The sequence below is a fragment of the Astyanax mexicanus genome, chromosome 18 (assembly GCF_023375975.1).
Source record: "Astyanax mexicanus isolate ESR-SI-001 chromosome 18, AstMex3_surface, whole genome shotgun sequence".
In the NCBI taxonomy this organism is placed as follows: domain Eukaryota; kingdom Metazoa; phylum Chordata; class Actinopteri; order Characiformes; family Acestrorhamphidae; genus Astyanax; species Astyanax mexicanus.
The window spans coordinates 15177782-15202356 of NC_064425.1; the positions used below are offsets into that span (position 1 = coordinate 15177782).

Genomic DNA, 24575 nt, shown 5'->3' on the forward strand with positions numbered 1-24575 from the left:
GAAGTTTATTTTGGTGGAAGAAAATGCACCAATTTCTCTAAAAAAGAACTCTCAACTCTTATTATTTTAAGTTATTTCAGCTGCTTCCTTCTTCACACTATTTGGTGAATTACAACTGCTTACAAAATTACAATCTCTCTAATTTTGCTTAAGAGCTCCTTTTAAATATAATGCTTTTTTATAAGTTTATTCTAATAGGCATGTAACTGTTTTTCCACGTTTAACCAGACCAACACTCGCTAATGGAGAGGTGTAAATAGGGATCAACTGGAAATAAGCTATGTTCAATTATGAACACTCTTATATACAAGGGTGACATATAGTGAATTAGGGGTGATTGGAACATAAGGTAAAATGTGACAGTTAAGCTATACACGGTTTAAAAAACGTTTCTGCTTGATTGTTTGTTTGGTTATTTTTTTTACATTAATGGCAAACAAAAACTGTACCAACTATCCTTAATTCACCTACTTTTTACACTACTTTACAATGCCTCTTTCTGGGATGTGTTAAATACAGTATTAGTCAAAAGTATGCACACACCTCTTTTAATGTGTTTTCTTTTTTCTTCTTTTTTTCTTTTCTTTCTTTTTACATTTAGTATTATTGAAGACTTTAAAGCTTTGCAAGACCAATGCAGAAACAAAAAACATTTATCTTTGAGGACAGATCTGCACACTCTTGGTATCTTAATCTCAGTGTCTTAATGAGGTAGAGTCACCTGGTTTTCTCAGCAACTTGAAGGAGTTCCTGGAGGTGGTGAACAATAGTTGCTGCTTTTCCTTCCTGCTGTGAAACTCCAGCTCATTCCAAATCATCAACTCAGTTGATCAGGTTTAGATCAGAATATTGTGGAGTACAAACACTTTTTATTTTTACTGTTTACTAGATAATTCCATATGTGTCCCATAAGCGTTTTTTTTATATTTAATATTAATCTACAATGTTGAAAATTAATTAAATAAAGAAATAAAGAAAAACATTGAATGAGAAGGTGTGTCCAAACTTTTGAATGGTACTGTATATTTGGTCAGGATTTCTAAATTGTATAATAGCAGATTGTTAGATCACTTTATAAACATATTTTACTATGGAGCTGGACTATTAAGTGTGTTCTTCATCGTTTGTCTTTAAAAGCGTAATAATCACTGAATATGAAAAATAATTTAGCCCATGTTTTTGTCATTTGAAATACTGTACATATTTGTTCTTGTAATTAATCAGCATAAAATGGCACAAAAAGCAAACTCCCAAGTTTCTGTTTGCTTCAGGATTCGGAAGTTTAGTTGGAAGATTAGTCGACTATTTTTTAATAACTAGTAAAAATGATTACTTGTGAAATCCCTAATTTATGTTTAACTTATTTATTTAGGATACATAGGTAGAACTGCATTTTTTGTAGAAAAACTCTGTTAATAATGTGAGACAGTAAGTTTAGTTGTAATTGTGTGTTTTGTGTTAATGCATCAATTATACTGGGGGTCTTTTATTTTGACAAATCCCTGAATTATATATAACTTATTTATTTAGAATACATAGGTTGAAATGCAACATAGACTTCTCTGTACATAAAATATATAGAAAAACATTTTTTTGTAGAAAAACTTTCTTAATAAAGTGAGACAATACGTTTAGTTGTAATTATGTGTTTTGTGTTAATGCATCATTTATACTGGGGGTCTTTTATTTTGACACGGTGGGGGTTTTGAGTTGTTTGCTGTGGTGTGATTGCAGCTCTCTGTGTGGTGTGTGGATTGTTCCTGCTTGCAAACTGGATTAAAACGACGTTGATAGTCCAGTCAGTTGCTCTAGTGTGATTTTTTTTTGTTAGATACATCCTTTGGTACAAAGCAAGAGTTTATTATAAACTCCCACGCTTTACAATAGAGTTAGAACTGGAGAGCAGCTGCACACTAGCCTGAGGTCACCACCTCTAGTGCCAAGCATCCACAGTAAAGGAAAACCCCTGCATTAAACTGAGTTCTCTGGAGTGATAAAACACTATATTATAGGCAGGGGTTGGAGGAGCGTTTGTGATCCTGAACTTATCATTAGATCATTAGTATCTGACCTCACTAATGCTTTTGTCGCAGTCACGTCCTCTAAGCAAGTTTCCAGCATGTATTACAGAGCCTACGAAAGAAAAGAGAGATAAACTCCCTGATTTTACCCTTCGTTTTGGAAGAAACTGGACGGGATGAGAAGGTGAATATCACTGCTGTTCAATGAATACATGAAATGTTTTTCATCTATATTCATGTGTACACTGTATAAATAAATATATACCAACCAATAGAAATAATCTAAATGTATGTGGAAAACTCCTATTTTCCATGAACTTTCCTCCAAAGTTTACAGCATTTTGCTTTTTCATATAAAATCACATTTATTGGACAATGACAATATAAACCTTTTGAAGATGTTTTAGCTCTATTAATTATGGTACTTTTGTATTACTGTTTATAAAATTACTTACTTACTAAATTTGTATGGTAATTTTCTTTTGTATACTTAGACACTTTTTAAATTGTTTGTTTTTCCAGTGACTACATCCAAAAGTTGATGGTCACAACATACATTTTCTTATTTATTAATGGCTATATATCTGCACAATTATCATACCTATTTCACCTCTTCTTTCAGAAAACAAGTGTGCAAAACAAGAAACTATTAACATGGAGTATGCCTGAAAATAAAATAAAATAAGTGATTTCTGAGTATTACTTTATTCAAAATGGGTTTCAGTAAAATCTGGTCCCGTAGTCTTCATGTAAACTGTCCATGTTGACCGTAGTTTGCAAACTTTGGGATCTGCAGCCTTATAGCAAATGTAATTTTCTCCATATTTTACTGATTATATTTATCCACTCTTATATTACTGGGAATTAGTTTTACACCATCTCTTTTTTATGACTTTTTTAAGTAGCGCTTAAAGAAATACTCCAGATATACAGCTCTGGTAAAAAATAAGAGACCTTTTAAAACATTTTGCACCAGGAGTGGCATAAAGTTATCCAAAAGCAGTGTGTAAGACTGGTGGAGGAGATGCATGAAAACTGTAATTAAAAACCAGGGTTATTCCACCAAATATTGATTTCTGAATGTTTTAAACTTTATGAATATGAACGTGTTTTCTTTGCATTATTTGAGGTCTGATAGCTCTGCGTTTTATTTGTTATTTCAGCCATTTCTTATTTTTTGCAATTAAATGCTCTAAATTACAATATTTTTATTTGCAATTTAGGAGAAATGCTATGCGTAATTTATAGAATAAAACAACAATGTTCATTTTACTCAAACATCTACCTATAAATAGCAAAATCAGAGCAACTGATTCAGAAATTGCAGTGGTCTCTTAATTTTTTTTTTCCAGACCTGTATCTATGAGATCATATTACTTAAGAATTAATCTCTCCTAAAAAAATATATAATAATAATATCAGGTTCATTTGAAAGTTCAATATTTTTTTGCAGTGTATTGTGAAGGACAGACCAAAAAGCCCTTACTTTTAGGTATCCCCAAAATAGCCCCAGCATTTAACATTCCTTTGTCCACAGGGTCCTGTGTGTACTGTGAATATGTCATAGAAGGCATTGTAGTGCAGTGAGTGACCAGTGACAACTGTCAAGAATTGTCTGTGTGAAAAGACAAGCATCTCTAGCAGCAGAAATTACATCCACATTTAATGCAGGAGGCCTTCAGGTCAGTGCAGGATCATTTTTTAGCTTCTATGGGATATGGCCCAAGTCCGTAACAATGAAAACCTTATTGATTTATTTTATTATACATATTTTTCATATATACAGTATATAATATACATATTAATGTGTGTGTGTGTGTGTGTAATTGCAAATCTTAATCTCACTCTCTGAATTAAACTTTCCGTACACTAACAGCAGTACCCTAGCTTCCTAAACACCCTCTCTCTAATCTGCATTAAACAGGCCTAAACCCTTGACTTTCAGGCTCTTGGCTGTGGTTCTTTAACAGGCGGCTTTTTAAGTGCCGTCGTTTTGTAACATTTATTCTGCTGAAGCTCCTGGAATCTCTCCTCCAGTCTGCCTCTGCTTGTTTTTATAAACTTTTTATGACTTCATTACAGCTCTTGAAATTGGACAGTTTTTTTTTTCTCTCTTTTTTTCTTTCTCTGCTCAATAAGCTACACGTGGCAGAGTGCTGAACACGATTATGTTTCTGATATGTTCATTATCTGTTTCAGCAGTTCTCCAGTATGGTTAATCAGGAAATGTTAGTGTATGCCTGAGTGTGTGATGTGGGTGCGATGCTGTCCTCAGACTAGGTTTGGAGCTGTTCTTGCTCGGGCCCCGCTGACAGGGTAATTGATCGGGTTAGTGTTTCATGTAGACCTTTTGTAATTTATGAGATTCATTCAAAAAATTTCCCCTTTCCATTCCGAGTGGCCTTCTCACCGTGCTGTTACTGAACTGGCTGGAGGAGATTCCAGGACAAGCCCTTATACACAGGTCACACACACGGCTGCCTCTCCAGGAAAAAAAAGATATATTTTTCCAAGCAAAAAATGAACGCATAAAAAATCGGAAATTACTTTCTTGTGTACAATTTTATATAGTCTTAAAAATAAAGGACTTTCAAATGAGTCTTTTAAGTGATGCCATAAAAAAACACTTTTGGTTCCATAGCTAATAGAAATGTGTGAGTTTGAACAGGTAAGAAAAACTCTTGAAATCTATGAAGACGTTTTCACATTTCTATTATATATTTTTTTTGTTTTGCAGCATTGTTTAAAGAACCAGTTGAATGTTTTTTTTTAAGTCTATTTTATTAAACATTATTAAACACTGACATGCCAGACGTCATAGGATAGTACATAAACTGATTATGACCTGTATAAGTTGTAAGGTGTTATCTTGTGAGTGAAGTTTTGCTCATGGTAAGGTAACATCATTTTTTGGGAGTTTAAACAAGGTCTGATAGTGGTTGCCAAATGAATGTTGGGCATTTAACATTTAACATGGTGTGTACCAGGAATATATCATTATTAAGTCAGGCATTACCACCCACAGTGGACAGTGCAGTGGGTGGTAGTGATTGTGACTGACAGTGTCTGGCTGGAACTGTCTATGCAAAATGACAAGAGGCTAATAAAAATAATATCTACTCCATATTCAATGGAGTTGGCCCCACAATCCAAATCCCTCTTGCAGTGCAGAATTCTTTAGCTTCTATGGGCCATGACAAAAGTCATGGGACACTATACTGGTTCATGTCCCATGACTTATGACACACTTATGATTAAGTCTATTCATGATCATGCTAAGCTATGATGCAAAAATGTTCCCAAAATAAGGTAGACACAACTCTGTGTATGTGAAACCATTATGCAATGAATTTTATTGCCAAGTTGATTTAGAATACAGATGCAATCGAACAAAAATTTAAAAAATTCACAACGGCTTTTAAAACAAATAAAAGCCTAATCAAGAAAAGAACACATTATTTTAATCCCACAATTGAAATTTATACAAAAAAAAAGATAAAACATTTGACATGCAATAAATACATTCATTTCACTAAAAAGCAATTTGTAACGATGAAAACATTATTGACGATGTAGAAATGTAGAAAAATACTGCTTGGTTTTATTGGTATTGCTTGTTTTTGGTTTTTAAAGTCACGTAAATCTTGCAGGAAAGCACTTGAAAGTGGTGTATTGAATTGTATTATATTTGAATTAAGTTCAGAACAAGAAGTAATGGTGATCGCTGAAACCAAAACAGACGTGCTGGTGTGTTGGTTGGCTGGGAAGCAATGGGAACGTCCGCAGTCAGCTGAGTTTTTTTCCTTCCTTTTTGTCTGCAAGTCCTAATATAATTACTGTCTCTGAATGCCTCTGATTCAGGTCTACTTTCAAAGCATGTCTGCTTTCTTATCTGGCTCACAGTTCTGTTTTTCTTTGTCTGTTTTATTATTTCTCTCTCACTCTTATGTTGATATGCTACTAATTCGTAAAACTTTATGGACATGGGTTTGTGTAAGTGTGCATGCTGTGGGTGCGTAAGTGCTTGTGTATGCGCATGTGTGTGGATCGTCCAGTCTCCCCACTGATATTCTGATCCAGGCCGTCAGAAACACAGCCTGTGTCTTAGTAATGGCTTTTCCAACTCAAAGCGACACTCCAAAAAGAACTGGGCAGACTAATTAAATCTGACCTAATCTGGAACGGAGGACCAGTGACAGGGCTGCCCGCCATCCAGCTGCGTGTGTCAGCGTCTGTGTGTTTGAGTGTGTGTGCGGTCATGCATGACTATCAGCCTCACGATAACATCAGCCACTCCGTTCTGCCATTTTCCCCGCGTTAAACTTCACCCTTTTGTTTACACGCTCGCTCGAATTCCTCAGCTGGACGAACTGAAGCTGCGCTAGAGCCGGCGCACAAATATAAACAAACGTATGGGCAGCTCTGCGCTGTCTGTCCGTTCACATGCGGCCTGCGGCGTCTGTCTGATCTCGCCCAGTCGGCCTCCTGCTCAGTTCGTTTCGGAGCTTGGAGAGGGTACAGCTGAGCAAATGTGCCAATCTAAACAGGCTGAAGAAACCATCGGTGGCCGCGGTTCCTCGCTGCAGGAACACGGAGAGCCTGTTCCCGGCGTGGGAAGATGGGGTGATAATTTGAGGGCCCGGTAACCTGATACCCACGCTCAGGGCACAAGCTTTAAAATGGAAATGCAAAACCCAGCTTGCTACGATGCTGTCATTCAATGCCACTCCGAAAAAAACAAGCTTCCTATAACAAAGAAACCATGTCCTTGCTTTAAAGATCACTCTGAGGCCCAGTGAAGAGTCCTAACCTGTCCCAGAAGCTGACAAGCTTGCTGAAGTGACTGGAAAGTAGAAGCACATTAATCTTGTCTCCTTGATCTTTCTCAAGAGTTCAAATGTGTTGCCACTTAGCCATTTAGCCTCCATCTGTCCATCAAAATGAAGGTGCCAAAAAAGGTTTCCTTTAAAAGCAAAGCTAAGACTACATTTGGTTCAGTAAAGAACTTAAGAACTTTTCAATCAATGCTTATTTAAAAGAATGGTTATGAAAGTAGTGCTCAGGGACGCTAAGATGTTCTAGATTTTAGAGGTTCCTGAGCACTGTCCTAAGAACAATTGCATGTAAAAACATATTCTTTATATTTAGTAGTACTGTTAAATAAGTATGCTTGCTCAAATCTGCCAAGAACCATTTAGGAACCTTTATTTTTAGAGAACATAATAGAAGACAAAGCTGCCAAGCATCTTTTTACTCAGCGCATTCTCCCTCATCCTTGTCTGTTTCCCTTTTGTATCATCAAGCGCTTCCTTAATCACAAAACTCCCTCTTTTATCTCCAGCTCTGGTATATTTTGATAGTTATTAAGTCTGAGACAATAGGCCAGTCTGCTGTTTATTTGGCCACTCTTGCCCCACAGAGAATAGGAACACATGCCTTCGAGTTCACCGTGGAACTCGATCAGGGCGTGAAGGGAAAGAAAGTAGTTGTTCGCATAAACATTTAGACAACTGTCTTCTTCAGCATGAAGAACAGCTGGACGCCACTTCATCAGAAGGCGCGGCTGTGGGCTAGTGGTCAGAGCGGTGGGTCAGCCAGTGGGAGGGGGCACTTGGGAGATGCTTACAGAGGAGCGTGAGGAGAAAGAGAAAGAATGCTGGATTAGATTGGGAGGAGAATGGATGGCGAGTGGGTAGAGGCAAAGGGAGCGGTGCAGAGAAAGAGAGGGAAGATGTCAGAGACATGTCAGAGGCCTCGGGGGCGAGTGCAATCATGAGGTGATGATTTCTCCAGAAGATGTGCCCTCTTTACGAGTCAACGTGAAACAGCTGAATGCAATAAAAGCTGTGGAGTGTGTCGAGGCTCTATCGCTCTTTCGCTCTCTTGCACTCTTTACTCACATGCTCAATTGCACACTCTCTACCTCTGAGCTGAGAGGTAGCGGGAGGAAAGTAAGGCAGATGGACAGGTGCATTATGGGGTAATTTTTATTTCCTAAGTAGCAAGACTTCACACAGGCAGGGAAACAGCATCCAAACCACAGCTTCCAAAAGGCTTTTTTAGTTAAAAGAGTCCTCAATCAGTCAAACCTCACAGTCGTCCACTATCTACATCTATAGATCTAAATGTGGTAGGAGCTTGCAAAATAAGCAAAAACCCAACATAGATTGCACCAACTCTTGCAAGGAAGTGAGAGGATTGAGGCACGATTTTGGATAAGAAACTTCTCGAGAATCTCTAGAGTACAGGCGAGATATGAAGATCTCAGCAGCATGCAAGCGTTCGTCCTTGAGCTGACACCACAGATCTATACCACTTGAACCCTAGCCGACTGGAATTGTGCCACTATCGGGACCACAATGGCCGTCCTTTAAACAGCAGGAGTAATGCAGTAATCCGCTTTTGATTTGGCTGTTTATATGTCCTGCGAACACTCTCTCCGCTGAGTGGATTCCATCAATATAAACTTTAAGGCTGGCTTCAGTAAGCTTTGGTTTCTGCTCTGACTGAAGGAGCTTCCTCAGACTGAGAGGAATATTTCCCTTGGACCGCTTCATGAAGTATGGTTAGTACAGTATATTGTTCCACATATTTCACTTCATCTCTCAAGCTTTGCTTTTCTTCACTTGGCCCATTCCGAGGACGCGAAGGGTGACCAGAGGGTTAACGACTCTCTGTAAACTGTCAAACACTGTCTCTATGCGGCGTAAAGAAAAGCAAAAGGCATGAGGTAGAAGAAGAAGTAGAAGAAAGTAATGAAAAGTTTTAGACTAAGAAGGCCAAGTGTTGCATTCCTTTCCTCAATGGAGAAGAGTCTAAACCTAAGACTAAGAGACTTAAAGAACCACTGCTCAGACTGTTTCTTTCTCTTTCCTTCCATCTTTCTCACTCTCTCTCTCTCTAACACTCCCTCGCTCCATATCTTCATCTCCCTATCTGGCTTTGAGCAGAACCACACCGCACATCCTGCGGACTGCTACCACCGAGCCAAAAGTTCACTTCCCCTGCTCAAGTCCGCTCTATCCATCCAGCTCAACATTAAACACATGTGCTCTTCACACTCTCAAAGCAGCTCCCATGCGCTCTTAAAAATAAAGGTACCAGAAAAGGCTCCCTTTCAGAATCATGTTTTGTAAATGAGATCTTTTTTTCCCAAAGAACCACACATCCCTTACGAGAAACACGCAGGAATCTTTATATTTAAGAGCCTCGATGGAGACAAGACAAGAGACGAGCATGTCAACCTTCACACACAAGCAAATACGGCACATTCCTCTGGGCCTGTTACCACTAGAAGTCTCCCAAAACCTACAGACAACACAACTCAGAAAATAGATACCTTCTCATTCTCATTCCTCTACAGATCTGGATCACAAGTGGAACATATTTAAGTTCTTTCTTTCTCTCTCTCTCTTTTTCCCTCGTGTTTTGTCTTTGGGGAAGAGGTAAAGCACAAGAGAGAAAGACACAAAGAGAGAGAGAGAGAGAGGTACTCCACTAGAGTGACTTAATGAATGGTGGAGAAGGGGAGTGTGAGATTTATATTCCCACCACTGAAATCCACTTCAAATAGTATGTCACATCTCCTCAATGTGTATTAATACGTCTGCGGCCGCCGCTCACGCTGTTATGATAGCGGCAATATTGTTCGGAGCCTCGAGGCAGTAGATTTGTATCCCGTTTACACTCTGGATTTCTTCTGGATACAAACAAACCCATGTGCCCAGACTGTTTTTCATTCGTGTGTGTGTGTGTATGTGTGTGTATATGTGTGTGTGTGTTTTGCGAAATTAAGTCGGGAGGAATTTCTGGATGTCTGCTATCCACTTAAAGAGTGTTGGGAAATCGCAGCATCTGTCTCGGCCCCAAACAAGCTGGTTCCTTGTGTGTGGTTTAATAGTCAGTGTATACAAAGACCTCAGCGCTTCTCTGCCAAGGCCTCAGCTGAAGCTCCTTCAGCCACACCCCGAACAGACGGGTCAATCAACTTTCCAAACTATGCTTCTCCCTTACCAACTCCACCAAGTGTTTATCATTGCAGGGGAATTATTGATAAACACATAGCATTTTATATACAGCATAACATTAACATCTCGGACTGAGGACTGATGTTGCCGTCTGCCATTGCTCTGAGCTCTGAGAGTGTGTGAGTGCTCTGGAGAGTGTGTGTGTGAGCGCGAGTGAGTGAGTGTGTGTGTGTGTGCGTATGTGATTTCAAAGCTGCCCAGCCTTCACTGGAGTGTTTACAGGTGCACAGAGAGGGATATTATAGAAATAGCAAATTGTATCATCAAAGCTTCATCAAAGTTTAATTGCTCAGTTTGCCTTGTATGGCAAGTGAATGATGTAAACTTACCATTTTACAACCTGACCACAGTATATATTTTTTTGTTCGGAAACATACGAACAGAAGTACAGTTGAATAAGCTACTCAGTAAAGAAACATTGTTAATAATTACATAACCGTAAAAATAAAATCGACAAAGTGAACATAATTTTCATATTCTTGAAATTACCACAGGTTTAAAACAAAGGACAGACAATTCTCCCTTCAGAAGGTGTGTGTTTGTGTGTTTTTGGTGTATGTGTGTGTGCACGCTGACCTATTGCTGAAGCTTTGTGTCCCCATACTGAGATGGGTCAGGTCCTGAGGTAAGCACCAGTTTCACTTTGCTTTGGTTTAAAAAAAAAAAAAAAAAAAAAAACAGAACGAGTCAAACACTCAAATGTTCACTCAAAAGTAACCAAAACAAAAACCAAAATATATTTTTTAAAAATGCAAACACCAACTTGATATGACGACGTGCTACAGAATAAAACCTCTGGAAGGCAGATTACTGCGGTTGCCTCCAATACTTCTGTAACATGTTCAGTAAATTCACTAAAGCTGGAAGGGTCATTAGTCCTATCACAGTGCATTTGTGGCTTAAGTCTTCACATTCACCTACTGAGGTTTACATTGTCACTAGTGGTCAACAAACCCCCCTTTGATAAAATAAACTAGAAACAAAAAAAGAAAAAACTGAGAAAGGCCTTTATGTTAAGTTGGGATTATCAGAACAAGCTAGGGTGCGGAATAAAATAAAAACACATAGCCCGTGTAATCACAATATGACTTAAGATTAAGGCAGGATTTTCACTAATGTTGCAAAGCAGAATGCTACAATATCCGTGGCTTCTTGGGACGTTTGGGTGTGTGCTATTTGTAGTTTATGGGGCAGGTGGGGTGGGGGTGTTATCTAGGCAGCGTGTAGATCACAGCAACCGTTCAGCAGCCATGAAATCTAGGATCAGGCCGACAGACAGTGCGAACAGTCTGAGAGAATCGGGGATTTCACAGGGCTTATCCTGAGTGGAGCAGCTGCAGCGAGCCTGCTGAGCCCTAACTGTGTTCATGGTGTCAGAGAGAGCACCCTGCGTCTAATCCTCATAGCTGTCACATTAACAACTCAGTGTGTGCAGGCATGAAGCAGTGATGCTGCTTTGGCCATGAAAGAACACCAGGACAGAACTTGAACACTGACACAACCGGGCCTTTACAGCTCTCTGAGACAATTCTCTGATTATAGAATCTTACGTACTGTGGATGCTGTTAGATTCCTCATTTATCAAGTGATGTGGGCTACTTGGATAGAGTTTATATACACTGGATCTGGAGAAAAGTGCTTTTGTTCCGCTTGTTATTTGTTTGGTTATGAGTATTGCTATTGTAGGTTGGCTGCTCTCTCTCTAATGGGTTCGCTGTGTCCTCCTGGAGAAGACTCTGGGCTGCATTGTAAATATTACCCGATTTTTTAAGGCAACGCCCCTGCTTAGTCTAGCACACCATATGGACAGAAAGCTGTGGACACGAGTTACTGTGTCATGACCAGAGTATGTGCAATGATAGCCCAGATGTGAGCTCACAGGGCTGAGCTGTGCTACTTTTTGAACAACAAGCTTCAAGACACTTGGCTGGATGTCAAGTAATATGTCGGGGTTTGGAGGTGGGGGGGTGGTAGAAAAATACAAAAGGGTTGAAGGTCTCTGACTGCAAAAATAATTCAGCCTATATAAGACACTCTGGATATTCATCACTGATGGGATTCGCTGCATGGATGCATAGAAAAGCTTAGATCACTTTACCAAAGTGCTGGAACAAACACTGTCTTCACATAGTTGCTCCCTTTTGTATAGAAAAGCTGGGCCACTCAGTAAAGCAGGAAACTGAGATACAGGAGATATCCAGTATTCCAAAAAGTTTTTTATATATAAAATGTCACTATAAAATCCCAAAGATGTGGTTGTGGCTTTTTTCTTTAGTCCAGACTCCCTTTTCCATCCTGGACAGAAGCCCTGAAATTGTTCATATGTGCTTGTTTGTCTCATTCTATATACACTAGTAACACTTAGTACACAGGTTTGGGCTATGACTGCAGCTCTATTTTCTTTGGCTTTGCTTACATACAAAAACAAAAAAATAAATAAAAAAATCTCTTTTTGGTTTTCAATTGATTGTCTGGCATGGTGGCTGAACAAAATGGAAGTTGTTTTTATATATAAATACTGCACTGTTAAGTGAGTGTGTCCATGTCTTGGATCGGATTATAAATAACGCAGTTCTCCTTTTAGGAAAAAAAAAATAAAAAGCATATACTGCAAAATGTGCAGAGAAAGGCACTTTTAGAAGTCAACAGTCTGTGTGCATTTTCACGGCCGACAGTTCTGGCCTCCTGTGTCTGAGGTGCAGATTCAGATGAAGTTGAGGTGAGAGTTGAAATACTGTGGGCAGTATACAGTGACGCGTCATAGCTGGGCCAGCTGAGCCGTGGCATTTAAGGGCAAGGTTGGCAGTCTCCTCTCTCTAGCTGGGGGAGTAGCGGTCAATGGTTCGGGCCTCTGCTGGAAGACTCTGGGGGATGGGTGGCAGTGGCAGGACATCCATCTTGTCGTGAGTGAGGCCTAGGTGCTCGGCAGTCAGTTTGGACAGTGGATAGAGGCTCTCTATGGCTTTGGCATCAGCCAGCAGGTGCTGAGAGGCCTGCGCCAGGAGCTCAGAAGCTTTCTCCTGCTTTAGGCCCAGGTGCTCGGCCGCATACTTGCTGAGGGGATAAATGCTCTCGCAGAAGTCAATCTTCAGCTTACCATCAGCTCCAATCCCTGTGCCTGCCCCGCCGCTGCTGTGCATCTTCATGTGGCTGATGAGGTTGCGCTGCTGGGCAAACTTGCCACCGCACACCTGGCATTCATAGGGTTTCTCACCGGAGTGAATGCGCATGTGCTCAGTAAGCCGGTACTGCCGGGTGAAGCGCATTCCGCAAGCGTCGCAGGCAAAGGGCTTCAGGCCAAGGTGACTGCGCATGTGGCGGGTCATGGTGCCGCGCTGAGTGAACTTCTTGCCACAGATGCTGCATGGGTATGGGCGTGTCAGCCAGTGTGTTTTCTCATGCTGCCGCAGGGTGGCCGGGTCTTTGTAGGACTTTTCGCAGGAGGAGCAGCGATATGGACGAATCATTTCACCAATACCCATAGGATGCAGATTTTGTCCTGATTTGCTCTCCAAAAAAGGGCTGTGGAGGCTGCCGGTGTTGTTCAAGCTTGCAGGACCATTGGTATTGGCAGGTTTTCCTGTGCTGTTGCTATTGCTGCTGTCCAGCTCTCCCCCAGGATTAAGCTCCTCCTCTGCATGAGTCTCAACATGGGCATTCAGTTGCTCTGAGCTGGGGAAGCCCTTGTCACAGGGAATACACACATACAGGTTATCTCCGAAGCTCTCTGGCTCGTAGGGCATATGATACCTACCGCGGGCACCAGGGGGGGATGGCCGGCCTTCGCTGCTGCCTGTCTCCTCGCTACCTGTCCCATTCTCATCCTCACCATCACAGTTCATTCCCCGGCCATAGCCTCCCTCGCTCAGGTTCAGCTTCTCCTCGCCATTCTTGTGGTGGTGCACCTCTTTATCCTGCTCCGCTGTGCCCCCACTATCTTCCTCATCTTCATCCTCATCTTCATCCTCCACATTATAGGGCATTGGTTCATTCTTCACCCAGCGGTAGATGCTGGGGACCTCCCGCCCACGTTCTCCTGGTTCCTCAGATGGCTCAGGGCTGGGGGGGCAGGGGTATGGCTCCTGGCCCTGGGAGTTGGAGCGCTGTAGGTGTGGGTGATGTGATGCAAGTGGTGGATTGAGGAGGGGAAAGGAGTGTGGGGTCAGAGAGCCTGCCCGGTGCATGGCCTCCATTTTTCCGGCACTTTCTCTTGGGCTCAGCATGGGGCTAGTGCGGTGGCTCAGTTCCCCCTCAGGCTCCTCATCGTGGTGGCTCAGATGCTGCTGGGACTGGGAGCCAGGGCTCTTCTTGGACAGGTCCAGTCCATATATTGGTGAGCAGATTCTGTCATTGGAGGCCAGTCGTAGACCTGTCTGTGGGGGCAAAGCTGCCTGTGTGGGTGTATAGGGCTGTGGGCCCTGTGTGGACACTGGGGCAAAAAGCTCTCCAGCGTGGTGGGGGAGCAGGGGGTGGGGTTGTAGTTCATCAAGCTGTGGGCCTCGTGGTGTATGGCCACCCATCACCCCACTGGGAAAGCAGGGCTGGATCACTGGAGTGGACACACGCAGCCTCCCCCCCACCACCCCACTGGGACCTATTTTACTGTAAGGCAGAAACCCTGCTGTGGGCCGTAAGTGGTATTTCCCAGTTCTCTTCAGCTTTTTCTTGCACAGCGCCACCAAGTCCAGCAGCTGCAAGTAGCTGGCAGCTGCCAGCACTGCCCCAATATTGGGCTCTGTGGGAGAGGTGGGGTCACCTTCGCTTAAACGTCCTGTGTAGATGTAGTCAAGGATGACACGAAAGACTCCTGGACTCACCATCTCATGATCCAGGTTGATAAGGTTGTCATGGACAACAAGTGACTTAAGGTAGAGGCTGCTGGCAGCCAGAATGTTCTTGTGAGCACGGAACAAAGCATTCTGCACCACTATAATTACGTCGCATAAGAAGCCCTTGGTGCGCTGTGTGTTCAGTTGCAAGAGGAGGTGCCTAGCATGACTTGGGACTTCCATGGCATCCAGCATCGTCTTCAGTCCACCACCTGAAACAGCAGGGAGAAAAATGGAAACATTATGCACCGATCTCCCCCAAAAAAGTCCCACATCACTGTTGGGTTTTCAGGTGGACTTAATTGCCCACATTACAAAACAACCTTGTAGAAATCCTGCAGAACCCTGAGGGGGAGCTGGAAAACAGCAAAGTAAACTGATACTACAGTTCAGGACTTAATAGTTGTGCCAATCCATCTGCTTTAATAACTGTTGTTCTAACAGATGACTAACTATGAACATTACTCAGGAACAGGATAGGAGCACCTGAGCCAGGATCTACTGCGGGTCTTTGGCTGGCAGAACAGGAATATGCGAAAAACACACGCTACATCGTGAGTCCCAACACAGCCCTGGTTTAATCTTATGTGGTCTTTGAAGAATATAAGACATAAGAGGAACTTCAGAAAAGTAAAGATTTGCACTCAATTAAAAGCATATCTGAACAACTTTTTAAATTACAGCTAAATGAGACTAAGCTCTGGTTTTGTAATCGTAAGTCCATGTTCAAAACCCATGCTAAAAATGAGCAAAAAAGCATGAGGAAAAAAAATGGCAATATAAATGTGTTTTCATATTGCTGTCTTCCCGATAAAGCATTCCAGAGGTGGTGTGCAGAGTTTTAAAACAAAGTCAGATGAAGGTTTTGCAAGTGTGATGAACAGCAGGTATAAACCAGTGGGGACAAAAATGTGTCCAATAAAAGATAGGACACTCAGCTCCCTTTCAGCTCGGTCAAATAAGGAACTACAGACACACTTACTGTAAATCTTATCAAAACCCCAGGGCTCAGGAGTGTGACTCTGAAACCAGTCTTCTATCAGTGTTAAAAGTAAATTCTGAATCTTACCCAGGATGTTCATGCAAAAAAAAAGCCCCCAAAGGTTCCAGCTCTGAGTCGGACGTACTAATCCGTCTTACACAAACATAACAAACTGTACAAATTTACCAGGATGTATTGTTCAAACACTGCTTCATACTGGCACTCTGTCTAGGAGATAAAAGAGATTGCTCAGGTCCCTGGGGGCTTGGTTTCACTGATGAGAAACAAGCAGCTAAACAAATAAGGACAGCCATAGCCTTCTCCACATCACTCCATCCTCTGTTTGTTTATTTCTTTGTATATACGCTTCTTGGAGGAATAAGGAAGTCTGGATTTAAAAGCTTTGGATTTATTTGACCTTCAGGATTTTAATACACGTCTGCGTTCAGTAAACTCAGATTTCAAACTTTTATGGGCAGTACTTGGTCAGTCACACTTTCAAACGTGAAACAGCTCACCATGTAATTCCACCACAGAGAGCTTGTATATGCAGATATGAGACCGTGGAAATTAATTCGGTTTAAATTGATCTCTTTAATGCAGGTCAAAATTACAATAAAATTGTTTGAGACACGGAGTATGCGCTACGTATCTCATTTTCTCGCGACTGTACCTCTGTCTCACTCTCTCTCTCGCTCTCTCTCTCTCTCTCTCTCTGTGTGTGTGTGTGTGTGTGTGTGTGTGTGTGTGTGTGTGTGTGTGTGTGTGTGTGTGTGTGTGTGTGTGTGTGTGTGTGTGTGTGTGTGTGTGTGTGTAGATCGGGGAACTGCTATACAAGCTGGTGAGAGCGCGAGCGAGCGAGCGCGCTTTAACATCCCCGCGCGCGCTCGTGTGTCTCCAGTGCGCCACCGGACTGAAGTCGCTGGTGGAGAGGAGCAGCAGATACGCGCTATTTTCCTGCACTTTCTCACTAAAATAACACATAATAACATTTAAGCCCAAAACAATATTTTTAAATATTTAAATAAACATACAAATAAATAAAGTAAAAAATGACGTCATTTTAATTGCATTCTAAGTCTAATGTATAAAACACAATTCTATGAATACAACAGTATTTTACACATGATTTATTTAAAAATGCAACAGCAGATTTAGACGATGACAACAGTATACTCAAAATATATCTGCAACTCTTATAGACTATTATTACTTTTATTTTTTTTTATATAATTGTTCCTATAACAAGAATATGGGTATTATAGAATTATACAACATTGCAGCTTTAGAGTCTTAGCCTAAGAGTGGTTTATAGATAATTAATAAGAAATTGTATCAGGTATGAGGCATCGAGTAGGCTAAAATATGCTCTGAAGCTAAGTTTGATGGTGTTCAAATTTTTTTTTCAGTTTGCAATACACCTGCTGCACAACTTTTTATAAAAGTCGTTCTCCGTTTTATTATTATTTTATTATTAGTTGTTCTTATTGTTATTCATATTTTGTTAGTAACTACCTATTTTTTAGTAACGTTTACTAATAAAAAAACATACATTTTAATAAAACTGCATGCATTTTTAGCCATTCCAAAATAGCTAGCGACCAAAGAACGCCCATATGTTCTGAACTGTGAGCAGAGTTCAAATAATTGTACGTAAATTTAGATTAGACTATAAAAGGACGCGATACAGAATAAAGTGCATCTCGGTTTTTTCCCTTCAGACTGATCTCTCTTTCACACACTCACTCTTTCAGTCATTCTTCACCTGCAGGTGTATTTAAGATGGAAGAGTCGGTTTCTTCCTCGAGACTTCCCTCGTTTCAGACTAAAAAGTCGAAAGAGCTTCCCTCTGATCTGCTGACATAACTTTTTATTTTTATTTTTATTGTGCTGCGCAGTTTTGGTTTTTAACTTGGGGTTTATCTAATTTGTTCTACTGCTTACACAACAATACACTAGTATATACGTACTATAAAATACAATCTATATCAACATAAGCAGGATCTTCTGTTTTAGACAGATCTGTAATAATACAAGCAAAAGAATCCAATCTTAACAGCAGTGTATTCCCCTTTAGTGCTGCAGTAATAAGAGTGCGAGTAAATCACCTTAAAAGCTTTATTTAAACACTCCTGTCCACCTCTTATCAACACTCACTACACACAGCCTTTCTCTTCTACAGCTTAAAATAAATAAAGCATTAATAATCACGCCCCTTAACACCTATAACTAGTGCATTTAAGCATTATGGCCTAGTCCTTATCTTAACAATCCCTTTATTAGCACTTATTAAATTACCTTAATTATTGTAATTATCTTAAATATTATTTTTGCACTAATTTACCTAAAACAGGCTTTCAATAGGTGCTGGCTATTTTAAGCGAGTTAACAACTGTCAACCCAGGCATTAAACGTGAATATGGCTTATGTTTTGTCAGGGTGCAGTAGCCTAAAACTATCAATGTGATTGCCCATGTCTTCAATATGTGTGTGAGTGTGTGCTGGAGTGTGTGTGAGTGTGTGTTTGCTATATTTGGTCTGCTGCACGCGCATTTTGATGCCGGGCTGCTCCTCATTAGTCCTGTGTTTTGTCTGCGTTGTCACCTCGCAGCTTCAAGGCGAATGGGGGTCTGACTGTCTTGGGGGGGATCAGCTCTCAGACTTCCTCTCTTTTCTTTCTTTCTTTCCCTCCCTCTGAACTTCAGACTCTCGGATTCTGATTTAACATCGCTGGGATGGGGGACAGATTCGCCCAAGAACGGAGATTTATCCTGGAGACTGTTTTATAGTCTCTAAGATTTAACCCCATTATTATCTCTCTCATATTTACCTTGATAATGAATTGCTGATCAATATAAGCATATAGCTATAACTTTACAACAAGCCAGCAGTTCAAAAGACAATATGCAGCTATATAAACGTTATATTGTAAACTGACAGCTTGATGAAAGCAGCATTTTTATGTAAATATGTAAAATTAGCTTAAATTAGAAAAAAAAACATTTAAAGAGAAATATCTGTAATAAATGTCCTGTTAGAACATGCAGTAAAGCGTATTAGACTAAATCAATCTAAGCGTTAATACTGTGCTTAGATAAACGGCCAAACTGTGCTTAGATAGGCTACCTAACACATAACACATAAACTTCTCCACAAAAACTCACTCAGACTAACAAGTCTGATTTAAAGCACATTCGCAGCATTTGTTTGTGAATTAAAACTAAAACACTATTTATCCATCCAGGATTATTTAATTTAAGATTAGTATTAAGCTGTGGTGATGTATTTTCTGATTTAATACTACAAACTGCTGTAACAAGCGCTCAAAATATAAATAAACCCCCAAACACTCACTTTTACACAGTTTTTTATCTTATGTTCACTTCATTTAGCTATAACTAGGTAACACATTTCATCTTATACTCGGACAGCCGTTTATATAATAGACAGCAGTAAGATCTACTTTCTCTCTGTCTGTCTGTCTGTCTCTCTCAGAGCAGAGCACCGGGTCATTCACACACACTTTCTCTGCAGTCACCCGTGAGGAGATGAATGTGTTTCCAGCGGATCTTTCCGGGCTAATTTCAGCGATTTAAAACTCTCCACTAAGCTAAACAGAAGATTCAGCCGCCGTTAAGTCTCAGGAAACCTGTCTCTTGACAGGAGAGTTGACCTTTTTGTGCCATGCTGACCTTCTAGACGTTCACTGTCACATCAGCTAAATAATTCACAATCCTAATTTTTACATGTAGGCCTATAAATCACACTTTAAGCGTAGCATAAAAAATATTATTTAGAATTAAAACACATGGGCACTTTTACCACACGGTCTCTAAAAAATATATATATAGAAAATAGATTGCCAAAAAAAACACGATTAACTTCTATATTATGATCTTATGAATCACTAAGAGTTTTAATCATTCTTTTCACATGGTGTCTAAAAAGGTTTTTTTTTTTGGTACAGATTTCTTGGTTAACAAAAAAAAAGTTTGTTAGCAATCTAGTTCAACAAGTTAGTTTTGTAAAAATCACATGAGCTAGCCAACTTAACTAACAGCAATCGTCAGCATCCTGACTGAACATTTTAAAGTACCATTAGCCAAACGTAAGTTAATTCTAGACCCCTCCGGAACATGTGTGTTTATATGTGTGTTTGTATATAAAACCCATACACCCAGAGATGTAAAATCTAAAAAGAAGAGAAAGAAAGAGAGAGAGAGAGAGAGAGAGAGAGAGAGAGAGAGAGAGACAAAAAGCTGCTTTAAAGAGGCTTGTTTCTTTTCTCCACACCTTCATTTTCAATCAGCTGGAGGCCACTAAACCAATTATCATCTTAAACCATAAACCAGTCACACCATTTGACTGGAACGAGGTACGCCAGCGTTCAGTCTGCACTCAAAACAAATAAAATGCGGAAACAAGAAAGCTTTAGAAAGTCAACTTCAACTGATCTAAAAGAAGCTTTTAGGAAGCAGCTATCTAACCAATTGGTGTAAAAAAAATAACAGCTGAGAAATGTCAGTTAGCTGAATAACGAAGCTGCAGTTGTCTGTATATATAGTATAATCGAGATCAGGCTTTAACAGAAAACAAATCAAGATCAAGATCATCATCACGAAAAGGCGCAGTTATAACCTAGCGAGTTTATCGATAAAATACAGATCACACAAAGTCAACGCGTTAATAAAAGCGTTCGTACAGTGATGTGAAATATCGGAAACGTGTTAAAGCATCACCTCGCTGTAGTAAACAGTGTTAAAAGTGCGGTACGAGTACGAGTTTACCTGGATGCCCGAACTCTTCTGCCATCCGCTCTAAGTCTCCCTTCATGATCATCTCAGCTCTCTTCTGCAGTCATTTCTGACGTCTCAACTTTGAACTGCCAGCCTCCAAAAACCCATGCCAGTTTTCCGAGCACGACTGCCAACTCTTTTTTTATTATTAATTGCTACGAATTTCTGGTTGCTCGCCCTCCTCCCTCTTCTTCTCCTCCTACTTCTTCTCCTCCTCCTTTTCTCTCTCTCCCCTCCTCTCCTTCACTCTCTCTCTCTCGCTCTCTGCCTCTCTTTACACTCTCTCACTCCTCCTATAAAAAACGCGTGCTGACTCCAGCATCAGTTTCCTCCGATTTCTGTCTATATGTCTGTGATTATGCTTGGCTGAACGCTGGTGTGGAAGCCCTGAGAGGCGAGTGGAGATGAGGAGGACTCAGCCCCTGTGTGTGATGTCAGGCTATAATAAAACGAAAAGGTAAAATCGAGGGCAGGAACTTACAGTGACCCCAACTTGAACTGCAGCACAACACGTCGCTCCGTCTTAAAGAGACAGGCGTTTTAGTGTATATCACAGGCCTCGGCTTTTACAAGGGCAAAACAGAAGAGCGTGGAGAAATCTTAAATAAAAAAAAATGAAAGCCCTGTCTGCAGATGCCTGTATGTTTTATTATTAATCTGTCACTGAGTATTTTCAGTATTTCTGTGAGGATTCCCTGCCTAATACATATGCGAATTACGAATAAATCCATCACTTTTTGCTTTATTATAAAGAAACAATAAACACTTAATTATCTTATTTTAATTATCAAGTGTGGTTATGTTAAATCCGCGTCAGACACGTCTTCTCTAAAGAAAAGTAATAAAAACTACTTTATTAACTTTTGTTAACTTTATTAAATGTTTGAAATAAAAAAACTAAATACAAATACAACTTTAAAGTATTTGTTTTTATTTTATTATTTTTTTTCATTTATTATATTCAAACTAAAAAAACACGTTCGTTAACTTTTATCAAACTAAGTTTGATGCTAAACTCTAAAAGTTTACACCACGTCCACACCACGCAATTCTCTATCCGTCTGTTTCGTGTGTAAAAAAAAAAAAAAAGATACACAATAGATAAATATATAATTAATGTCTATCAGAATGTGCGCTCTTACTGTGGACTAATATAAAAACAAGTCAGCAGGATTAGGCTAATATTTCAGACTCACCTGACCCCCCTCTCCTCTACTGACCGAGTCAAAGTCCACGGCGGCTGTTGGACGTTTCCAGTGGGAGACGCACACTCGAGAGCTAGATGTATAAATTAACGTGTTTCTCTGACACATCCTGGGCTGTGAAGGCGCTGTATGAATATGAATAAGGTGAGCCGTGCTGAAATACAGGCCTTTCGTCACATCTGCTGTGACACTCCATTCATCCCCTCCTGTAATGGTTTATTTACACACTTTGGAAACTTCCAGTGTTTGGGTTTCTAGATTTTGGGGTTGAACTCCTTCTGATCCACATTACACAGTTAGTGTTTATAAGACTAGTCACTGTACACCAAGTCCAATGGACACACTGTGTTTTTTTTTTCTTTCACTTTTTTGTTTGGTTGTTTTGGTGACCCAACCTGTGATCTACACTGTATAGTCTATATATTACATGAGTTCAATTTCAATACAGTGAATTAAATTTGGAATTCTTTCACTCTAACTTCATTAGGCCTTAGCTGAGGATTTATTGTTTAGTATGTTTTTTTAGTATGTATATACAATAGTGTTTAGTGCAGAACAGCTCTTTGTACATTAAAGTAGTTAGTTAAATATTAATTAAAACTGATTATTAGTTTAACTTTTTATATTTGTATTTTTATTTTTAGAGTTTATATCGAAATCCATACAGTATTGTTTTAATTGTTTTTTTTGTTTGTCATCATTAAAACAATTATTATTTTTATTAGTAGTTAGTAGTATTATTGTTAATAATAATAATGCATAATAATTATTATAATAATGCAATATAATAATAATAATGTATTATTGTTTAGGTTACAAAGCTGATATTAAAAATGCCCACAACCTTGTAATTAAATAAATTAATAAACAAACAAACTCTCTCCATCTTCCTGTGTATTTATCCTTGTTGTGCATGTGTGTCTGAGTGTGTGCGCGTGCGCACCGCACTTGAACCCAGCCCAGGTAACACACAGCCCCCCACAATACACCCCCCTCCCCCACTCCCCCTTCAGTTCTATAGCTACGCACCTCGAACTCATGTCTGATGTCCCGCGCGCTCCTCTGCTCTCTCTCCGCGCGACTCTCCCCCCATCCAGCTCTCTCTCCTCTCCAGCTCTCTGCCGGCAGCCTGTCCGCGCGCGCCGTCCCCCTCAACCCCAGCCCCGCGCCCCCAGCCCCTCTCTCTCTCTTTCTCTCTCTCTCTCTCAGGGTCTCTCTCCCCCCTCGGAAGTGTTTATTCCGCGCGTGCTGCAGCGCGTCCTAGTCGCTCGTGCTCGTGTTGGGACGCAGCGCACACGGCGCTACCGAAAGAGCAGAGCTGCAGCTTCAGAGCACGCGGATAGCGACACCTACCGGTGAGCAAACGGGCTCTGGGGTCACTAGTGTACCACTGACACATCACTACAGTGCACACACATCAGATATGATGTGAGATATGAGATCTAGAACAGGGATTTGAAGCAGTGAATTTGAATAGTGAATTAATATTTATACAGCTCTTTAAAAAATAAGAGATCAATTCAGTTTCTGAATCAGTTTGTCTGATTTTGCTATTTAAAGATATGTTTGAGTAAAATGAACATTTTTGTTTTATTCTTTAAACTACGGACAACATTTCTCACAAATTCCAAATAAAAATATTGTCATTTAGAGCATTTATTTGCAGAATATGAGAAATGGCTGAAATAATAAAACCCTTTTAGACCTCAAATAATGCAAAGAAAACAAGTTCATATTCATAAAGTTTTAAGAGTTCAGAAATCAATATTTGGTGGAATAACCCTGGTTTTTAATCACAGTTTTATGCATCTTGGCATGTTCTCCTCCACCAGTCTTACACACTGCTTTTGGATAACTTTATGCCACTCCTGATGCAGCAAAAATACAAGCAGTTCAGCTTGGTTTGATGGCTTGTGATCATCCATCTTCCTCTTGATTATATTCTAGAGGTTTTCAATTTGATAAAATCAAAGAAACTCATCATTTTTAAGTGGTCTCATTTTTTTGTTGTTAGAGCTGTATACATACTTCTTCTCATTCAATGAGTTTTTTTTTTTTTGTTCTTTTTACGATACATTGTAAATTTAATATTGAAGATGATAAAGCTATACAGGAATTAATTATGCAGAATTGCAGAATTATTTTGTAAGCAAAATGTGTTAAACAAACCAGAATATAATTTATACTGTAGATTCTTCTAGGCCACATGTAGCTTTGAGTACAGATCTGCACAATATTGGTATTTTAATCTCAGTGTCTTCATGAGGGAGAGTCACCTGGAATAGTTTTTTCAGAGTCATGAAGGAGTTTCTGGAGGAGCTGAACAATAGTTGCTGTTTATCCTTCATGCTGTGATGCTCCAGCTCATCCCAAATCACCATCTCAGATGATGAGGTTTAGGTCAGGGAATTGTGGAGGCCAAACACTTTTTAATTTACTATGTAATTTCATATGTTTCCCTTAATTTTTTTATGTCCTTAATATTAATCTACAATGTGGAAAATAAATTCAATAAAGAAATAAAGAAACATTTGACTGGTACTGTATGTTACACAGAACATTTTTAATATAGTATATGCACAATTACAAAATTAACAAATTAATTAAATAATCAATCAGTGTGGCCTGTGCAAAAGTACTCTTCACTTTAGCAGAAATCACAACTACAAAATGTTTTTTTTTTTTTGTATCAGCCTAAAGTTTCCAATTCTAGTA

General features: G+C 39.9%; 1 protein-coding gene and 1 long non-coding RNA gene across 4 annotated transcripts; one reads left to right on the forward strand and one right to left on the reverse strand.

The window, feature by feature from the left end:
* Nucleotides 1–1626: 1626 nt before the first annotated feature.
* Nucleotides 1627–19916, forward strand: LOC111192677 (uncharacterized). Its single transcript, XR_002650082.2, has 3 exons — nucleotides 1627–2205; nucleotides 3559–3703; nucleotides 16677–19916. It is a non-coding gene; the product is annotated as an uncharacterized LOC111192677 (long non-coding RNA).
* On the reverse strand, nucleotides 5344–23027 carry hic1 (hypermethylated in cancer 1). 3 transcript variants are annotated; one of them, XM_007245897.4, is made up of 2 exons: nucleotides 22890–23027; nucleotides 5344–15089 (listed from the first exon to the last, which is right to left on the reverse strand). In XM_007245897.4, the coding sequence occupies exon 2, from the start codon at nucleotides 15070–15072 to the stop codon at nucleotides 12865–12867; it is 2208 nt and encodes a 735-aa protein (XP_007245959.2). In that variant the 5' UTR covers nucleotides 15073–15089; nucleotides 22890–23027; the 3' UTR covers nucleotides 5344–12864. The 3 variants fall into 3 exon arrangements, with proteins under 3 accessions (XP_007245959.2, XP_022526296.1, XP_007245958.2); XM_022670575.2 differs by lacking the exon at nucleotides 22890–23027 and adding an exon at nucleotides 21852–22776; XM_007245896.4 differs by lacking the exon at nucleotides 22890–23027 and adding an exon at nucleotides 20647–21082.
* Nucleotides 23028–24575: the final 1548 nt, after the last annotated feature.

What these genes read in the sequence shown, in the direction of transcription:
- hic1 (XM_007245896.4), bottom strand. Translation starts at nt 20,698, where the DNA reads ATGATCATGAAGGGAGACTTAGAGCGGATGGCAGAAGAGTTCGGGCAT. An exon ending in AGAAGAGTTCGGGCATCCAG is followed by an intron (nt 15,090 to 20,646) that starts GTAAACTCGTAC and finishes CTGCTGTTTCAG; the next exon opens with GTGGTGGACTGAAGACGATG.